The following is a 19,837-nucleotide window of genomic DNA, read 5'->3' as shown; positions in this document are numbered from 1 at the left end:
ACAGCCTGGTACTGGCATAAGAACAGACACATAGACCAATGGAACAGAACAGAGACCCCAGAAATAAACCCAAGTCTCTATGCTCAATTAATATTTCACAAAGGGGCAGCAGCATAAAATGGAGTAAAAATAGCCTCTTCAACAAATGGTGTTGGGAGATCTGGACAGCTACATATAGAAAAATGAAACTCAATCACCAACTTACACCATACACAAAAGTAAATTCAAGGTGGATAAAATAGTTAAATATAAGTCGTGACACCATAAAAGTCCTAGAGAACACAGACAGGAAAATCTCAGATATTCCACCCAGAAATATTTTCACCAATATGTCCCATAGAGCAAGGGACATAAAGGAAAGAATAAACAAATGGGATCTCATCAAAATAAAAAGCTCCTGAACAGCCAAAGAAAGCATCAGCAAAATGAAAAGGGAACCAATCATATGGGAAAATATATTTGCATATGATACCCTGGACATGGGTTTGATCTCCAAAATATATAAAGACCTCACAGGAGTTCAGTCCAGAAAGACAAATAACCCAATTAAAAAATGCTCAAAGGACCTGAACAGACATTTCTCCAAGGAGGACATACAGAGGGCCCAGAGACACATGAAAGGATACTCAGCATCACTAGCCATCAGAGAGATGAAAATTAAAACCACAATAAGATTCCACTTCACATCGGTCAAAATGGCCAACATAAACAAATCAACAAACAATAAGTGCTGGCGAAGTTGTGGAGAAAAGGGAACCCTAGTGCACTTTTGGTGGGAATACAGACTGGCACAGCCAGTATGGAAAACAGTATGAAATTTCCTCCTAAAAACGACCCACCACTGGAATTGCCTTTTGACCCAGCAATTCCAGTGGTGGGATTATACCCTCAGAATCCTGAATCACCAATTGAAAAGAACCTATGCACCCCAATGTTCATAGCAGCATTATTTATAATAGGCAAGTGCTTGAAGCAACCTAAGTGCTCATCAGTAAAATGTGGCAGAAAGAAAGAAGGAGCTTCTACCCTTTGTGACAGCATGGATGGAACTGGTGAGCACTATGCTAAGTGAAACAAGTCAGTCAGTAAAAGATAAATACCATGTGATCTAACCTATAAGTGGAACCCAATCAACAAAAGAAACAAGCAAGCAAAATGTAACTACGGACATGGAAATAAAGAACAACCTGACTGTAACCAGAGGGGCGGGGCCAGAGGGCTAATGGTGGAGAACAGGGGAAGAGCCATCAGGGAACATGTATAAAGAACACAAGGAAAAAGCCAAAGGGAGTAAGGTCAAGGATGGGAGGTGGGGATGGGTGGGGCAGGGGGTCGTTGTGTGGTGAAAATGGAGACTACTATACTTGAACAACAATAAGAAAAAGGATTATCAGCTGATTTCTCAAGAGAAAACTTGCAGGCAAGAAGGCGCTGGAAAGAAGTACTCCAAGTCATGAAAGGCAAGGACCTATAACCGAGATTACTCTATCTAGCAAAGCTATCATTTAGAATGGAAGGGCAGATAAAGTGCTTCCCAGACAAGGTAAAGCTAAAGGAGCTCATCATCACCAAGCCCTTTTCATATGAAATGTTAAAGGGACTTATCTAAGAAAAAGAAGATCAAAAATAGGAACAGTAAAATGTCAACTCACAACTATTGAAAACTGAAACTAAAAAATAAAAACAAAACCAAACTAAGCAAACAACTAGAAAGGAACAGAATCATAGGTATGGAGATTATCTGGAGGGTTATCAGTGGGGAGGGGTAGAGGGAGAATGGAGGAAGACCTACAGGGATTAAGAAAGGTAATTGGTAGGTACAAAATAGACAAGGAGATGTTAAGAAAAGTATAGGATATGGAGAAGCCAACTTATATACATGACCAAAGGACATAAACTAAGGGGGTGATTGCTGGAGGGAAGGTCATACTGGGTGGAGGGGTCAGAAGGGGAAAAAATACTGGGACAACTGTCACAACCTAATCAGTCAAATATATTTCTAAAAAAGGAAGGAAATAAAGAACAAAACATCACATCCTATATCATTATTAAGATCTCACAAAAACAGTGTATATTCTATATTCTTAATTGTCTATAAAGTCAGTTGTCTTCAAAATGTTCATATTTAATCTCTAAAAATCTCCTTATCTTGCTAACACATCTGAACCAAGGAAATTAAAAAGTACTACTTGCCCCTACATCATTTAGAATTTACCTCCACATGCCACTGTTTGCCCATGGCATTTACCACGCGCCCTTCAATGGGCCTCCGACAAGCGCCACAGATGGGGACCCCCATTTTATCATGGCATGGCAAGCAATACAGTTCTCCTTTCAGCTCACGGGCATCAGCAGTCAGCTCCTTCCTGTCCATGGGAAAGATACTCAAATGAATACCATCAAGAGAGGAAAAAAATAGGCAAAGATGTGGCTAACACTTTTAGAAGGTGTTTGAAGATATCACTATTATAATCCCTGTAACTTCTTTCCCTCCTGGTGATCAGAGTAATGTGAATTAACAGGTTTGAATAGGTTTCAGATTCCCACCAAAACATCAATATCATACAATAATGATAAAATGTACCAATAAGTCAGATATATACCACCACACTGGTCATAGCTACCATTTCCTTGACTATTATCTCAATACAGTCCATCTGTTGTCTTTAAAAAGCTAGAGAATAATAACAATACTGAGGACAGACTCAGTGATAATATCTTTCTAAAATAACTGAGGAGTTTAAGAGATTAGTCCCATTTAATAATAATTATTTAAACTGTCACAGGCTTTCAAGAATAGTTATACGTGAATAGGAAATAGACAAATGACCAGAATTTTCTGTTTCCAAATGCTTAAATATGCTATTATTTTCAGTCTCCTGTGTCAATACACATGTCAGAGATAGCCCAAATTAGTCAAATGGACTTGTTTGAATCTCATCTTTTTAAATAATTCTTTAAAAATGCTGAAGGAAAATAAGAAGTATCCCACCAGAGGAAGGATAGGCAAGAAAACCAGGTAAGGCACAAACTGATAATCACAAAAAAGATGAGGTGGCTGTACCAACACCACAAAGCTGTTTTCTTAACCTTCTGCCTACCTTATGTCTTCCCGTACTAGAATTTAGCATGTAAGTTCATATTCATTATAGTAAAGTATCTTTTTCATTTAAATTTTTATATTAGATAACAAACTCAGAAAATCATAGCCCAACAATTTATCATGAGATTTTGAAGAAAAAAAAATTCCCTTTAGATGTAATTTAAGATATTTTGAGATAATACCCTAACTATTACAACTATAGGAGCTATATATATAAAAGCTTTTTTTGAATCCTATATTGGAAAAGCACTTTTTGAGATGATTTGGGATATTTTAATATGGTTTGAATACTTCCAGGTGTATACATGCACACACAGTGTGCTGCACACCTGATCAAATGGGGCAAAATGTTAACTGATGAAGCTAAACGATGGGCATGTAGGTATTCTTTTATTATTCTCTTGACTTTTCTATAGGTTTAAAATTTTCCAGATTAAAAGTTAGAGAAAAACAATTTGGCCTGCAGGCCTAACAGAAATACAGAGAGATGTGATCTTTTATTTCTACCACTTGTGCAAGGACAAAGAAATCACAATACCCGCAGTTGGCACAGTTGAAATGGTCTGGATGGTAAGGGTCGTTCTTGAAAATCAGAGGCTGTTCATCAATGATGGCGTGGCATTTCTGGCAGATGTATTTTCCAAGGCCCCTGGCTTTCTCACGATTATGACAGGGGCGACACAGATGTCTAAACAAAACCAAAACTGTTTTAGAAACTTAAATAAAATATAAGGTCCTTCCTAATAATTAAAAAAATATATGCTTTTCCTATCTCCCCAAAGAAATTTAGGAAACCATTTCTTTAAAAATCACTGCTGACTTAATAGAGCAGAATCAAGCCACTACTTTTTGTATAAAAAGTTATTTATTCCAATCCAAGTAATCTGACTGACACTGAAGAAACTGCATTTTAAGTACCTCTACCTCTTTTGGTCAGCCCAGGAACACAAGTGGCAGTAAAGCACTGCTGCATAGAGATTGTAGGGCCCTCTCCTAACAGGCACCAGTTCTGAGTCCCTATAGCTTAAATTCAGTGTCCTAAAGCACTGCCTTATAGTCCCATGAGAAAATATGCATGACCTTGTAGTAGTCACTTTATCTACCAGAACCTGACAAGGATAAAAACTCCTCCTACCTGCCAGCATTCTTGACAAACCCGATGTCTGCCAGGACTTGTTGGCAGAGGTCGCAGCGGAAGCACTCAGGGTGCCAGCTGTTGTTCATTGCTTTGATAACTCGGCCAATGATGAACTCACCTGCGGAAAGGGACACACAAAGCATATCCAATGTGGCGTTTTACTGCTAAAAGCAGTAAGGGAAAAAATACATTTGAACCTTTATCCACAAATAGGGACTTTTTATGTATGTGTCTACCACAGTAAGCACTGTATCAGCAAAATGTCTTCTATTTCATTTGTGTTCTTCCTTTTGATTCTGTAGCTATATTTTCAGGCTGTCTTATCACATCTCTGAACCTGGCTTTCCTTTTACAAACAATGGACTGGACTCTCTTGAATGTCTTTTGGTAATTTCTGGTCATCACTGACACAGAAAACTGAAATCCACAGAACATATTCTCATAACCCATGCTTAATTTCTTCTTTCATTAAATCTTTGCAACATTCTAATCTATTTCTACAATCTCTGGAGACCTATTAGTAGAGCTGTTAGCAACCAGTGAAGGGGTTAAGGTGCAAGCAAGCCCACCACTTGTGCAATACACAAGCAATCTTTCTGTTCACAGGCCGGTGCTCAATCTACTAAGTCACACCAGCCAGGGCTACAACACACAGGTAATCTTTCAGCATCTATGCACCTCCCTTACATCTCTTCTCTCTCCTGGAAAACCCAAAAGTAGGTATAGTTTGCACTAACAGGGGAAATGAACATTCTAAAAGATCATCTAACAGAAGTCCTAGTTTACCCTCAAATACCTTTATACTATAAGTCATTAAAAATCATTTCTCTTTCTTTTCAAAAACTTTTTTAAAGTTTATTTATTTTTATTTTAGAGAGAGGGGAAGGGAGGGAGAAAAAGAGGGAGAGAAATACCATATGAGAGAGACACATTGATGCGCTGCCTTCTACACACAACCTGAGTGGGGACTAAATTTGAATGGGAGTCAAAGTGATGACTTTTCGGTTTGTGGGATGATGCTCAACCAACTGATAACACTGGCTGGGGTTTCTCTCTGGTTTTTAAATAAATTTTTAAATTTATTTATTGATTTACTTTGAGAGAGAGAGAGAGAGAGGAAGGGAGAGATGCGAGGGTAGGAGAGTCAGAGAGAGACAATCGATTTGTTATGCCACTTAGTTATGCATTCATTGGTTGATTCCTGTATGTGCCCTGACTGGGGATCAAACCCACAACCTTGGCATATTGGGATGATACTCTAACCAACTGAGCAATTCAGGGCCTCTCTCCAGGTTTTGATACTCTTCCAGTTTGTTATATATTAATAATAGGAAAGAGGGCTGGTAAATTACCTAAATGCTATTTATAACGACCACCAAAAACCACTGACACTTTAGTAGTGTTAAATAGCTTAAGTAATTTTGACACAGACTTTTATTTTACATTCAGCAGTAAAACTTACCACATTGATGACAGCAAGGTGCAAAGAGCATCTGAAAGTCATGTTCACAGTACTTCCTTCCTTCAAACTGAAACAGAAAGTACTTGTAAATATTAAATAACCAGAGGATAAACATAATTATTCTACAGAGACAAAAAAGAAAGATGGTTTGGAACTAAGAACTCTCCAAATCTGCTACTGAGATTTTTTAAAAGGAGATATACTTTTCTTTTTTTGTTGTTGTTTTTTGAGTTCTTTTTTTAAAAATTGTTTATTGTTATTCAATTACAGTTGTGTGCCTTTTCTTCCCACCCCTCCACCCCACCCCAGCCAAATCCCCCTCCCTCCCCCCCCCCCATTTTGTCCATGTGTCCTTTATAGTAGTTCCTGTAATCCCCTGTCCTCACTGTCCCCTCCCCACTCCCCCCTGTGCATTGTTAGATTGTTCTTAACTTCAATGTCTCTGGTTATATTTTGTTTCCTTTTTTGTTTTTTTTTCTATTTATTATATTCCAGTTAAAGGTGAGATCATATGGTATTTGTCCCTCACCATCTGGCTTATTTCACTTAACATAATGCTCTCCAGTTCCATCCATGCTGTTGCAAAGGATATAAGCTCCTTCTTTCTCTCTGCTGCGTAGAATTCCATTGTGTAAATATACCATACTTTTTGGATCCACTCGTTTGCTTTCAGAAATTTATATGGAACCATAAACGACCCCGAATAGCTGAAACAGATATACTTTTCTATCTTCCATACAACTCCATGGGGGCACAGGAAAAGAAACAATGAACAAGTTGAGACCAGAACTAATATTGTGCCCTTGGAATTGGTGACTTTGCTCTAACTATTCTTAATTGTTTTTTGACTTACATATACTCCACCCTTTAAGGATCTGATGAAAGCTATAGACCCCACTCCCTAGAAAATATGCACATACAAACCCCTTCCCACAGGTTTTAAAGTTGGTATCTAAAATATTTTACTTTAGGCTTAAATATTTTAAAAGGGTAAATATTCTAGTATATTTTAAATTTAAACATTTTAAAATGGGACCAAAACCCTTTAAAAATTAAACTTTCTTTAATAGTTGGGCAAATTTACATCCTTCTTTTCCCTCCTTGAAGTGTTTCCATTTAATTTCCCCCAAAGTTTTATTCTAGTATATTTCCTGATTACCCTACCACACTTCACTGCAATTAAAATTTTTAATTTCTGAATCTAAAAGGCTTTAAAAGTTAACATTCTCTTTCCTTTTTCTTTTTTAAAAAGGGAATGCACTGATACTTGTGAGAAGCAATCTTTTTTTTTAAAGAGAGATTTTATTTATTTATTTTAGAGAGATGGGAAGGCAGGGAGAAAGTGAGGGAGGGAAAAATCAGTGTGTGAGAGAGACACTGATTGGTTGCTTCTTGCATGTCCCCAAATGGGGACCTGGCCTGCAATCCAGGCATGTGCCCTGACTGGGAATGGAACTGGTAACCTTTCACTTTGCAGGATGATGCCCAACCCACTAAGCCACACCATACAGGGCAACATTCGTTTTTCCGGATTAAATTATCATTATAATGATTATTAGTAAAACATGTTATCAAAACCCACTCTTAATAATGTATCAGTTGCCAAATCAATTTCCTCAATTATGAAAATTATCTGAAGACTTAGCTCATTTGATTTAATGAATGTATCCACAATAGCTTAATTGTCAAGCCAGATTTATTTTGTACCAGGAAAAGTCTTCCTTCACTTTTAAATTCAAAGGAATACAATGTAACACATTTAATAAATCTGTTTTTAAAAGTTACAAACAGAAGGTAATAAATCAACAAGCTACTACTCAATAGTGTGTCATAATGTAATACATTGTAACATGTAGCCCAAAGTAGAGTTATTTATGAAGTGAGATGTTCCTTTAATGAATATACATTAGGTACATGTATAGAAATCTGATGTTTACCTTTTAGTAGTAATTTTAAAAAGACATGAAATATAAAAACTCAGAAATAACCCCAGTAATTTATTTAAAAAAACAGTCACCTCCCCTCCCCACGTCACTACCCTAGTCTTAAGTCAGTGGTGGAATAATGATCTCAGAACTGTTTGTCTCAATTGGCCACTTCAGTTTAATAGTAAAAGACTGGCTGATGATATCAGTGCAACATAAAGCTTTCAGAAGGAAAGAAGAATGTTTTGTGGACCATTTATTTTGTTCTCTTTGTGTGGTAGTTTTTAAAATCAGTACTTTTTAATGGAAAAAACTTGACCAAAAATCTGTCACAGGATATTGAGACCCATTAAAGCAGTTTAACGAGGAAAAAAAAAAAAAAAAGAAATGATCAACTTTTACTCTGTATTTAACAAAGACCTGTATCTTAAAAAACAAAACAAAATGAGTCTAACAGTTAACATATATACCGTATTTGTTAGCATAAGGTAGAAAAAAAATAAGATTGGTTGTAATTTGAGTAAGTCTTTCATGACATGACTCAAATAGGTAACCTATCATAGGAGTTAAGAACATCGATCATGGATCCAGATGGCCTGGGTTTAAATTCTGGCTGAACCACTGACGGCTGTGTGACTCAGGGCAAGCTGTTTAACCTCTCAGTGCCTTGGGAGTCACAAACCTATTCTTTTTCAGCTATGTGTCCTGGCTCATAACACATACTTATCATATTCATAATTTCATACCATTGCTCTTTGCTTTGCTTTCACAGGACTCTCTCTTTAAACAGATGAGTCTTTTTGAAATTAAGGCACGAAAAAGGCAAAGTCCTAAATGGAAAGTTGTCATGACTACTTCAAATTTACCATATATCTGAATATAGAACATCCAATACAGTTCCCAAAGCCAAGCTTCACCCATAACAAGAAAATACATGAGTCAAGAAAAGACCAGAAAGCCTTATAGGTTTAAGTACCCCTGATCAATTCCTTCAGATTGGTGTCCTGGAACAATTCATCATAGTAAGATTTGAGATTCCTGTGTTTTGTAAAGTGGGAAAAATGCTATTGTGAATACAAATATATTACCAGGCAAACCAATATTAGGAATAAGAATGCAGAAATCAAGTTGCCTGAAACCACCCATGTTGCAAACTCCGTGCATACACTGGGGTGCTTACCCCAGTGTGAGCACAACTACAAGAGCAGAACTTCCTTTGCTCTAACAAGCTACCTCTTCTCTCCAGTGTGTAGAATGATCAAATAGTTATGGCCAGTAGTTGATCCAAAGTGAAACTATAGGATGGAAAAAGAAAAAAATTCAGAAATCATAAATTTGGAAGAATCGAACTTCCCTCAAGTATTTCCTTTCTAGGTAACCACAAGTTACAATGCCAAATTGGTTTAAAATGCAATAAGCTTGTAAGACTACTAATACTCCATATTAGCAGTGTTTATAAACAAAATGCCAAAGTCCCACCATCTGTAGGGAACAGGGGTAGTTCAGCATGGGGAGGGATGTACTCTAGCCATGATTAGCTCTGCTATTAACTGATTAACTGAGTTCCATGAATATTCTCTTTGAGGAGAAAAAAAATTCTGCTGCTTTAAAGAATCCTTTGAATTAGGAGTTTCTGCCAAGATGGAGAAGTAGGTAGATATACTTCGCTTCCTCACACAACCAAAAGAAGGACAACCATCAATTTAAGAACAAAAAACAACCAGAACTGTCAGAAAAATCAAACTGTGTGGAAGTCCAACCAAGGAGTTGAAGAAGAAACATTCATCCAGACTGCTAGGATGGACAGAGATGGGAAGCCAGGGCAGAGAGAATAGCAAAAAGGTGGCGGCTGGCAGACTGAGGTGGTTGAGGCGGCAGCTGGCAGACCGGGCAGTCCCACTTTCATGTGCAGATAGGCTGGGAAGAACAACCGGGGAGCCAGGCAAACCACACAACCCAGGTTCCAGCATGGGGAAATAAAGCCTTAAAACCTCTGGCTGTAAAAACCTGTGGGGTTTGTGGCAGCGGGAGAAACTCCCAGTCTTATAGGACAGTCTGTTGGAGAGGCCCACCGAGTCCTACAAGCCCACTCACCCAGCAATCAGCACCGGAAAGGGCACGACCCACTTGTGGGAAGCAAGGGAAGTGACAGAAACATGGGTGAGAGCCGAGCAAGCTGGCAAGCAACATTGTTCCCTCTCTGACCCCCTCCAACATACAGCAGAACAATGCAGGAAAGTGGGTTGCCCCACCCTGATGAATACTTAAGGCTCTGCCCCTTATAACATAAAAGGTGCGCCAAAACAAAGAAATAGTGCCCAGATGAAAGAAATTATAAAATCTCCAGAAAAAGAACTAAGTGACAAAGAGATAACTAATCTGTCAGATGCAGAGTTCAAAACACTGGTTACAGGATGCTCAGAGAAATGGTTGAGTATGGTTGCAAAATAGAGGAAATAGTGAAGGCTATACAAAGTGAAATAAAGGAAAATACAGGGAAACAACAGTGAAGGGAAGGAAACAGGGACTCAGATCAATAATTTGGAACAAAAGGAAGAAAAAAACATCCAACTGGAACAGAGTGAAGAAACAAGAATTCATAAATGAGGAGAGGCTTAGGAACTTCTGGGAAAACTTTAAATGTTCCGACATCCAAATCATAGGGGTACCAGAGGAGAAAAGGAAGAGGAAGAAATTGAAGACTTATTTGAACAAATAATGAAGGAGAACTTCCCCAATCTGGCAAAGGAAATACACATGCAAGTCCAGGATGTTCAGAGTCCAAAAGAGGTTGAATCCAAGAAGAAACACACCAAGACACATCATAATTAAATCATCCAAGATTAAGAAACAGAGAGAATCTTAAAGAAAAGGAGAAACTTACCTACAAAGGAGTTCCCCGACAACTATCAGCTGATTTCTCAAAAGAAATCTTACAGGCAAGAAGGGCCTGGAAAGAAGTATTTGAAGTCATGAAAGGCAAAGATCTACATCTAAGATGACTCTATGCAGCAAAGCTATCTATCATTTAGAACGGAAGGGCAGATAAAGTGCTTCCCAGACAAGGTCAAGTTAAAGAGCTCATCATCCATAAGCCCTTATTATATGAAATGTTAAAGGTGCTTATCTAAGAAAAAGAAGATCAATAATACAAACAGTAAAATGACAACAACAAACTTACAACTATCAACAACTGAACCTACAAACAGTAAAATGACAACAAACTCACAACTACCAACAACTGAACCTAAAAAACCACAATAAAAAAACCCGAACTAAGCAAACAACTAGAACAGAAACAGATTCACAGAAATAGAGATCACATGGAGGGCTATTAGCGGGGAGGGAGAAGGGGGGAATGGGGAGAAAGGTACAGGGAATAAGAGGCATAAATGGTAGGTACAAAATAGACAGGGTGAGGTTAAGAATAGTATGGGAAACGGAGAAACCAAAGAACTTATATGTACAACCCATGGACACGAACTGGGGGTGGGGGAGGAATGCTAGAGGGAGGGAGGTATGGTGTAGAGGGGAATAAAGGGGAGAAAAAAATGGGACAACTGAAATAGCATAATCAATCAAATATACTTAAAAAATACTTGGAATTAGAAACTTAGCTAATGGTCTCATTTCAAGTCAAGTGCAAATGTTGAAAACATTTGTACTTGTTTGTCATAAATTGTTTGAAGTGAGTGGGGCAGCAGATAAGCACCTTTTTGTTGGAAAGTTTCCTTTCCAACACTCAGTCTTACCTTCTCAGGTTTCAGCTTTCCTGAGTAAACATGATTCAGTGTAAGAGGAAATGAGTGAAGAAATCTCTTGTAAAACATCTTTCCACTAACTCTCTCACCATAAACTGGTCTTTCCTGTTATGCATTTTGTCACAGGGAAAAAAGGATACACTTGGGATATTCAAAGTAAGAAGTAGAGAAAAAGGAATCTGATCTATCAGCCAAGAACCCAGTCCCTAGATGTGTACTATGCTAGGGTGAAAGGCTGCACACCAAGTCCCTAGTCCTAGGTCCAATCCATCCATGTGTAGTATTTCTGGAAGTATATTCCACTGCAACTATTGGTTCAATTTCACTACCAAAAGTATTTTCTTAGGGGAAAAATTAAGAAAATCCTTTTATTGGAGATAATCTCAGATGTCACCAAGTTAAGACTTAGGAACCACTATATGGCTATATTTAGTTGGTATTAGGGTCTCTGAGTTGAATGGGTATTTCCCCGTGGAAATAGCATTTAAATCAGCCTTCTCGTGCTAACAATGATTTGGTCATTTTAGAAATATTTCTCGAAGTATACTGGAGAATGACTGGGGACACTGACAGCCTATGTAAACCAGCACTGATGGAAATAGATTTCCCACTGAAGATAACTACAATACCAAATTTAAGATCACTAATCATATATAACTCACACATTTATACAACCACTCAATTTTCCTAGACTGAAAATGAGAACAAGAAGCATACAAATTGTCATGAAGTTCTACCCAGGTCACTCTGAAAACTGCATTCACTCCTGGAACTAGGATATAATGTGGTCCATACAGCATGCTGCACAGGGCAGGCTCTCCATGAACCTCTAGGGCGTGACTGAGTAAAGCACACTGATGGCAACACAGGAGAGCATTACCCATCAATTACATAAAATATCACTCCTAGGAAAACTGTTTCAGTTTCAGTGAGAGTCAGGGCATCATATCGAGGAAAACAAAGCTGTGGATATAAACAGGCCTGAGATAAAATCCTAATTTGACTACTTACCCACCAATTAACTGTGTGTAAGGTGTTTGAGACTCATGGTCACATGTAAACTGTGAATAAAAATACCTCACTTGTAGGGGTTCATGGGAGAAGCTAATAAAAGAATAAAAAAACAGTTTGTAAAACACCCATAATAGGGATTTAATAGACAATTATTTCAGAAATAAAAATGTTAATATAATATAATTCACACATCTTATAAAATTAACAATAATAGGGCATTTCTTCATGCAAAAAAATACTCTATTCCAGGCAAGGGGAAAGAATGTGAAGCAGCACAAGCCAGATGAGTCCCAACTTCAAGAGGCTTACATGAAACTGGGAAGCAGCACCTCAACTCTTGGTAGTGAAAAGTGGTAGAAAGTGACACCTATTAATGTTTTAACATGTTCACATCGTTTTTATTATTACCCTGACCACTATCTTCTGCTACAGGTAAATTTAAAAGCATTATTATAATCATTACTATATGAAATTTATTTAAAATTAAATGCAGAAGTAGAATACCTGAAGAGAGAAAAAAATTTGTTTGGGAAAACAGTTCTAATTACTACACAGAAAATATATCTTGCCTTCTGCTAAATTGAGTGATGAATTATCCAATTTAAACAAGAAATGTAGGCTTTAAGGTCTTTCTTAAGTGAATTCTTTCTAGAAGTACTTTGTAATTAAATTTATGGCACAAGAATTTACTGTGACTGCTGTCAAATTCCTAAGAGACAGGACTATAAAAAGGTTTTTGTTTTGTGCAGGGTATTGCCTAAACAACTTGGGAAATATACCCATTTAGAACTGGCTTGCTATTACCATAGTGAACTTCACTACCTATTTGAGGAGATGTTCTCATTTTAGTGCAGTGGCTCTCAAATAAGGATGGTTTTGCTTCCCAAGAGATATTTAGCAATGAATACAGATATTTTTGGTTGTCGTAACTGGGGATCTAGTGGGTAGAGACTAGGGATGCTACTAAACACCCTACAATATACAGGACAAAAAATTACCCCAAAACAAAGAATTAGCTAGTTCAAAATATCAATAGGGCTGAGGATGAGGAACTCTGTTATACTGTGTGGAATAATTACTTATGGGAAGAAGTGTCCATTGGGAAGTGAAGGGAGTAGGAAAACTTACTGGGTACTGTACATGCTACTTTGGTTCAAACTCACAATCCTATGAGATAGACACATGTGATTATCCTCTTGTTTAAGAAAACTAAAATTCAGAAGGCTTAAATAACTTGTGCCAAAGCCAGTGGAGCTGAACAAGGCTGTCAGACCCCATAATTTGAGCTTCTTCCTTTGTATCCACCACCTCTCTATTGCTCTTTGGCAGAGCAATAATTTCATCTAAAATTCTTAAATTATCATTGAGTTTCTATCACAACTGAAATCTAACCCTGGTTTCTCAGCTAATATACAATGTGATCTTGATCTCAGAATTGCTCATTTGGAGACAGATAAAGAGGTAATTCTACTGGATGCAGGACAATGACATTTGTCTTCTACTACTGGTTCCTTTTTGACCATGTATTAATACCAATAGTAAATCCATCCTCTATCCTCACTACACAAAGCTGAGAAAAAATGTTAAGGTCCTGTAAAATCCTCCTTATAGATATGCACTTACTAAGACAAACGCCTTAGTCTGCAATGTCATCAACAGCATCTCTCAGTCACCAAACACTTAGAGCACCCTCTAAAGGCAAGGCATTGTGTAGGAGCTGCTGTAGATATGTGCACTTTATAAAACCACATTGTGATTATTTTCTAAAACTAGTACCTTCCGTTTAGCACAGGCACTGTGCTAAAGCACTTTAAACATCATTTATTCTAGTTTATAGTGGATTTGGGGGAGGGAAGGAATTCTGTTTTCAGGTAGATTTAATTTTTTCCTATTACCAGGCAGTCTGTAATACTTATTACAAAGTTTTCTTATCTCACTTTCAAAGACTTGGCTAGTCTAGTGTAATACAGTGGATAAGTTCTTGAAAACAGTCTGTCTTGCTCATCGTGTACTCTTAAAATATAACATGGTGCCTCGCACATTGCAAATGGTTGATAAATATTATATTTGTTGAATGGATGGATTTTGTGCACTTCCTGTACTTGTAGGTCTATTTCCTTGCCAAGTTAGGAAATTTTCTGTCATTATTTTTTCAAATAGATTTTTATTTATTTTTTACAGCATCTTTTATTGATTATGCTATTAGTTTTCCCAATTTTCCCCCCTTTATTCTCCTCTGCCCAGCACCCTCCAACCCTCCTGCATCCCCCTCCCCCTTAGTTCATGTCCATGGGTTGTACATACAAGTTCTTTCACTTCTCTGTTTCCTATACCACTTTTTATCTCTCCCCATCTATTTTATGCCTACTAATTATGCTGTTTCTTCCCTGTACCTTCCCCCACTTCCACCCTTCTCCTCCCCACTGAAATCCTTCCGTGTGATGTTCATTTCCCTGATTCTGTTCCTGTTGTAGTTGTTTTCTTAGTTTTTGTTGTTTTTCTTTTCTTTTAGGTTCAATTGTTGATAGTTTTGAGTTTGTTGTCATTTTACCGTTCATATTATTTGTCTTATTTTTCTTAGATAAGTCCCTTAAACATTTCATATAATAATGGCTTGGTGATGATGAACTCCTTTAACTTGACCTTATCTGGGAAGCACTTTATCTGCCCTTGCATTCTAAATGATAGCTTTGCTGGATAGAGTAATCTTGGATGTAGGTCCTTGCCTTTCATGACTTCAAATACTTCTTTCCAGCCGCTTCTTGCCTGCAAGGTTTTCTTTTGAGAAATCAGCTGATACCCTTATGGGCACTACTTTGTAGGTAATTGTCTCCTTTTCTCTTGCTGCTATTAGGATTCTCTCTTTATTTTTAATCTTGGGTAACTTAATGATGATGTGTCTCGGTGTGTTCCTCCTTGGTTCCAACTTCTTTGGGACTCTCTGGGCTTCCTGGACTTCCTGGAAGTCTATTTCCTTTGCCAGAGCAGGGAAGTTTTCCTTCATTATTTGTTCAAATAAGTTTCCAATTTCTTGCTGTTATTTTCCTTCTGGCACCCCTATAATTCAGATGTTGGAACTTTTCAGGCTGTCCCAGAGGTGTATAAGTCTCTCTTCACTTTTTTGAATTCTTGTTTCTTCATTTTGTTCCAGTTGGATGTTTATTTTTCCCTTTTGTTCCAAAACATTGCTTTGAGTCCTGGTTTCCTTCCTGTCACTGTTGGTTCCCTGAATATTTTGCTTTTTTTCATTTTGGGTATCCTTCATTTGTTTTTTCATTTTTCGACCAAGCTCAATCAGTTCTGTGAGCATTTTGATTAACAGGGCTTTAAATTCTCCATCAGATAGGTCAGCTATGTCTTCATCGCTTAGTTCTCTTTCTGAAGTTTTACTCTGTCCTTTCATTTGGGCCATATTTCTTTGTCTAGGCAACCTATTAAGTTGTAAGGAGGTGGGGCCTTAGGTATTCACCCTAGCAGGGCAACCCTCTTTGCTGCGCTGCGATGCTGCCTAAGGAGGAGGGGCCAGAGAGGGAACAGTGCAGCTTGCCTGCTAGTCTCTAATGCACTTTCCATTGGACTCTTGTGTGAGACTGAGAGTTTCTCCCACAGCAGCAACAGTCAACTCTGAGTCTCAGTTTCACCTTCAGCCAGCTCTGCCGGAACGGTCCACTGCCTCGTTGTGGTTTTTCACTGCCAGCTCCGCCCACATAGTCCGCTGCCTCACCACGGGTTCTTACTGGTTTGGTCGTTCTGGTTGACTTTTCTTTAATTTCTTGGTTGTCAGAGTTCCATGCAGTTTGATTTTCTGACACTTCTGGTTGTTTATTGATTTTATATTTGTTGTTATCCTCCTTTCGTTGTGTGAAGAAGCAAAAGGTTTCTAGCTATGCCTCCATCATGGCTGGAACTCTTCAAATAGGTTTTTAATTTCTTGCGCTCTTTCTTCTCGTTCCAGCACCCCATGATGAGAATATTGGTGCTTGAAGTTGTCTCAGAGGCTCATTACACAATCCTTTTTGTTATTTGTTTTTCCTGTTGCTGTTCTTATTGGGTATTCAGAACCCAGTATTCCAAATTGCTCATTTGATTCTCAGCTCCATCCACTCTACTGTTGATTCCCTGTAAATTATTCTTAATTTCAATGAGTGTATCCTTCATTTCTGACTGGTTCTTTTTTTATACTTGAGGTTCTCACTAAGTTCATCGAGCACCCTTAAAACCAGTGTTTTGAGCTTTGCATCTAGCAGATTACTACTCTCCATAGTTTCATTTTTTTTCTAGAGTTTTGTTCTGTTCTTTCATTTGGGTGATATTTCTGTCTCCTATTTTTGGCAGCCTCCTTGTGGTTGTTTCAATGCATTAGGTAGAGCTGCTATGTCTCCCAGTCTTGACAGAGTGGCCTAATGCAGAAGATGTCCCGTAGGCTCCATTGGCACAGCCTCCCCTATAACTGAAGCTGGGTACTTGAAGTGGGCCCACCATATGGGCTATGTATGCTCTACTCTTGTACTTCAGCTTTGATTGCTATTGACACATCAAAGGGAGGAATTCACCCAGGCTAATCAGCTGCAAGGACTGGCTTTGACCAGTGACCACCAACCTCTGATCACCATGGAGGACCAGCTATGCAGGGGCCCACTCCACAGGGCAGGACTTCCTTCAGCATGGCTCTGGTTCCCAGTGAGTCTGCCCCTTGAGTGTACGGCTTGTGGAGATGGTTAGGTGGTGGTGCTTCAATGTGGTCTGAAGCTTTCCATTGGGTATGCTGGCTCTAGGGCCTCTCGGGAGGTGCAGGCCAAGGTCAGCCACCATCTGTGTTTTGCACAGGCCCCCTAACACAAACTACACAGTGATGTGCAGATGGTTGCTACTTGTGCTGGGCTTAGAGGTGCTCAGGTGAGGCTAAGCTGTGAACCAAGGCTGTCTGCTGCTAGTCCTGGGCCTAAGGCTACTTAGCAAGAGGTATGGGGTTTGTTGAGGCCAGATGCTGCTTATTTGAGAGAATTTTGGAAAATCTGAAGCATGTACCACGACAATCCATTAGGATGGAAATCCACTGTAATCTGGGTGGGCTTAAAAGTTGGGTGGGGTGGGGCCTCAGAGAATGACCAAGGTGGGGCAACCAGTATGAGCCAGGTTCATAGGGTCTAGGACATGGCACCTATCTGCTGGTTCTGTGCAGGGAGGCCTCAGAAAAGGAACAACGGTTTCTGCCAGCACTTCTGTCTGGAACAAAGCTGCCTCTACAGCTCTTGCCCTGATGCCAAACAGTTCAGTTTTCCCCTGTATGTCTCTGGTGACCTCACCCTGGAGGTCAGAAGGAGTGAGTCCAAGTAAGTCTGTATGCAGGCCCTTTAAGAGGAACTGCCTGGGGTTCCCGAAACTTCAAGCCTTCCTCAGCCTTAATTCTTGCTGGTTTTTACAGCCAGATCATATGGGGACTTCTCTTCCTGGCACTGGAACCCTGGGCTGGGGGGCCTGGTGTGGGGCTGGGACACTTTGCTCCTCAGGTAGGACTCCCACAGCCAAGATACCCCTCCCAATTTTTATTGGCCACAGATGGGTGTGGGGTCAGTTTGTTGAGCATCTCCACCCCTCCTACCAGTCTCAGTGTGGCTTCTTTAATTCCATAGTTGTAGGGATTCCATTCACCTTAATGCCAGACAGTTATGAACGATGGTTGTTTTGTAATTTAGTTGGAATTTTGACGTGGTTGTGGAAGAAGATGAGTACTGTGTTTACCTATGCTGCCATCTTGATCGGAAGTTCACTTTTAAACCACATAACCTAGTGGGATTCAAAGTCATCTTAAGTAAGGAGCCAATGTAGGTAATAATCTAGATTGGTGTTAAATTAATCAAAGCAGAGTTGCAGATGAGCCATAAATATCTGAGCTGGGTGAGCTTATCTACAGACATATGTCCCAGAGACTGATAGGAAACAAGTCTGACACTACACGTGCCTTTGTAGTCAAAGTGAAGAATGTCCCGGCTATCTGATCCAAAATATCAGGAAGTTCCACAACAAAAATTGAATCCCACTTTGAAGGGATCTTGAGTACAGAGAACCCACCTATAAATCTTCATCCATCGTTAGCCTTCTAGAGAAAAGATAAGGGATGTGGGATTGAAGGAAGGATGGTATTTTAATGATAAGACAAAAGCCATAGCAAAGGTATAGAGTGGAAATAATGCAATTACTATTACCACCAAGACTGCAGCACAGAGTTGTCTCTCAAATGGAAAGCAATCCAGGTATGTTTTTGAGCTTCCTTTCTGGAAAACAATTTATTGCTGAATATAACTGAAAATGCAGATTATTCCTTAGAAGTCTGGGATAGCTTTTTCTCTAATATCATTCAACCAGAAGGAAAGGTCTATTTTGGCCTGAACAGGGGGTTTTAATTGTAAACGTAACTAAAATAGCAATCTTCCTCAAGACCTCAGGGAGCTTAAGCTGGACAATAGCCATTAACAGACTACGTGTGGGTGTTAATAACATCTTCTGGAACACTATCAGAGAAGCCCAGGGAGGCTATTTATAATCCTGAAGTAAAGAGGAGTGAGGGGTGGGCAGAATGACAAGTATGAGTCATGCTTTATTCCGTTCTACTAAGGACTCTTACAAAGCCTTCCCTCTGACTAAGCGCAAGTAGCTTGGCACCTGGCAGGACCCAAATATAGGACCCAGGAGCTTAGGAGGTGATTGTGCTTAACAATATTATTAATTTCAAAATGGCAAACAAATGGACAATATAGGAAAAAGAAGTTAAGAGAGGGAATAGCAGACCATGAGAAAAAAAATGTTTGAAAAAACAGAACCTGCCTTTTTCTGTTGAGTTCTTCTGTACTGCTGCTCTGGAATCCCTTTTAAGGCCTTTGCCATAAATACCCATTTCAATAAAAATATCTTACATTTGAACAGAATATATAACAAAAATAATACCGTATCAAATATTAGGAGACCAAATTAGATTGTAATTCCACTCATGTCACAAATCTGCTGTTACCAAGGACACTTCAACTTCTCTGGGCCTCATGGAAAAACATAGGTAGGGGTAGGAAGGGGTTTACAAAGTATGAAGACAATGTTTCCTCTGGAGGCAGATTCCTAGGGTTTCCTTAAATGTGCTTTGGGAGTCTTACCTCCTTCCTTGCTAGTCCTGCCTGCCTCCACTGTGCTTACTCAGACATCAGAGACTGTTTTGTCAAGGCTCTACAGAAGCAGGTCCTTAGGTCTTTTTACACACTGCCTTTCTCTTCCCATGCCTCAGCCTCTAATAATTTCCTTTTTCTTCTTGAATCTATTTGCCACCCTCTTCATTGTCAATAGGAGCCCCACCCACAACCTCGTGGAGGGGGGTCTCTGCCAGCCTTCGCCCCCAGTTCCCTCCTACTGTTGGACACTGTGCCTTTTCTGCTCAGGTCTCACTCC

At 39.1% G+C, this 19,837-nt stretch overlaps 1 protein-coding gene across 10 annotated transcripts in view; it reads right to left on the bottom strand.

Annotated features, from left to right (window-relative positions):
• The window catches only part of LIMS1 (LIM zinc finger domain containing 1), a 155,719-nt gene that overhangs the window by 22,232 nt on the left and 113,650 nt on the right, over positions 1-19,837 (bottom strand). For all 10 annotated transcript variants that reach the window (XM_024552357.3, XM_053920545.2, XM_045189155.3 and 7 more), the window contains 4 exons: positions 5,704-5,770; positions 4,239-4,359; positions 3,642-3,791; positions 2,216-2,366 (listed from right to left, as the gene is read on the bottom strand). In XM_024552357.3, the coding sequence (XP_024408125.1) occupies positions 2,216-2,366; positions 3,642-3,791; positions 4,239-4,359; positions 5,704-5,770 (489 nt within the window). The remainder of the gene's footprint in view (positions 1-2,215; positions 2,367-3,641; positions 3,792-4,238; positions 4,360-5,703; positions 5,771-19,837) is intronic.

Source organism: Desmodus rotundus, chromosome 3, assembly GCF_022682495.2.
Source record: "Desmodus rotundus isolate HL8 chromosome 3, HLdesRot8A.1, whole genome shotgun sequence".
NCBI classification, from domain to species: Eukaryota; Metazoa; Chordata; class Mammalia; order Chiroptera; family Phyllostomidae; genus Desmodus; species Desmodus rotundus.
This window is presented reverse-complemented; position numbering and strand designations above follow the sequence as displayed.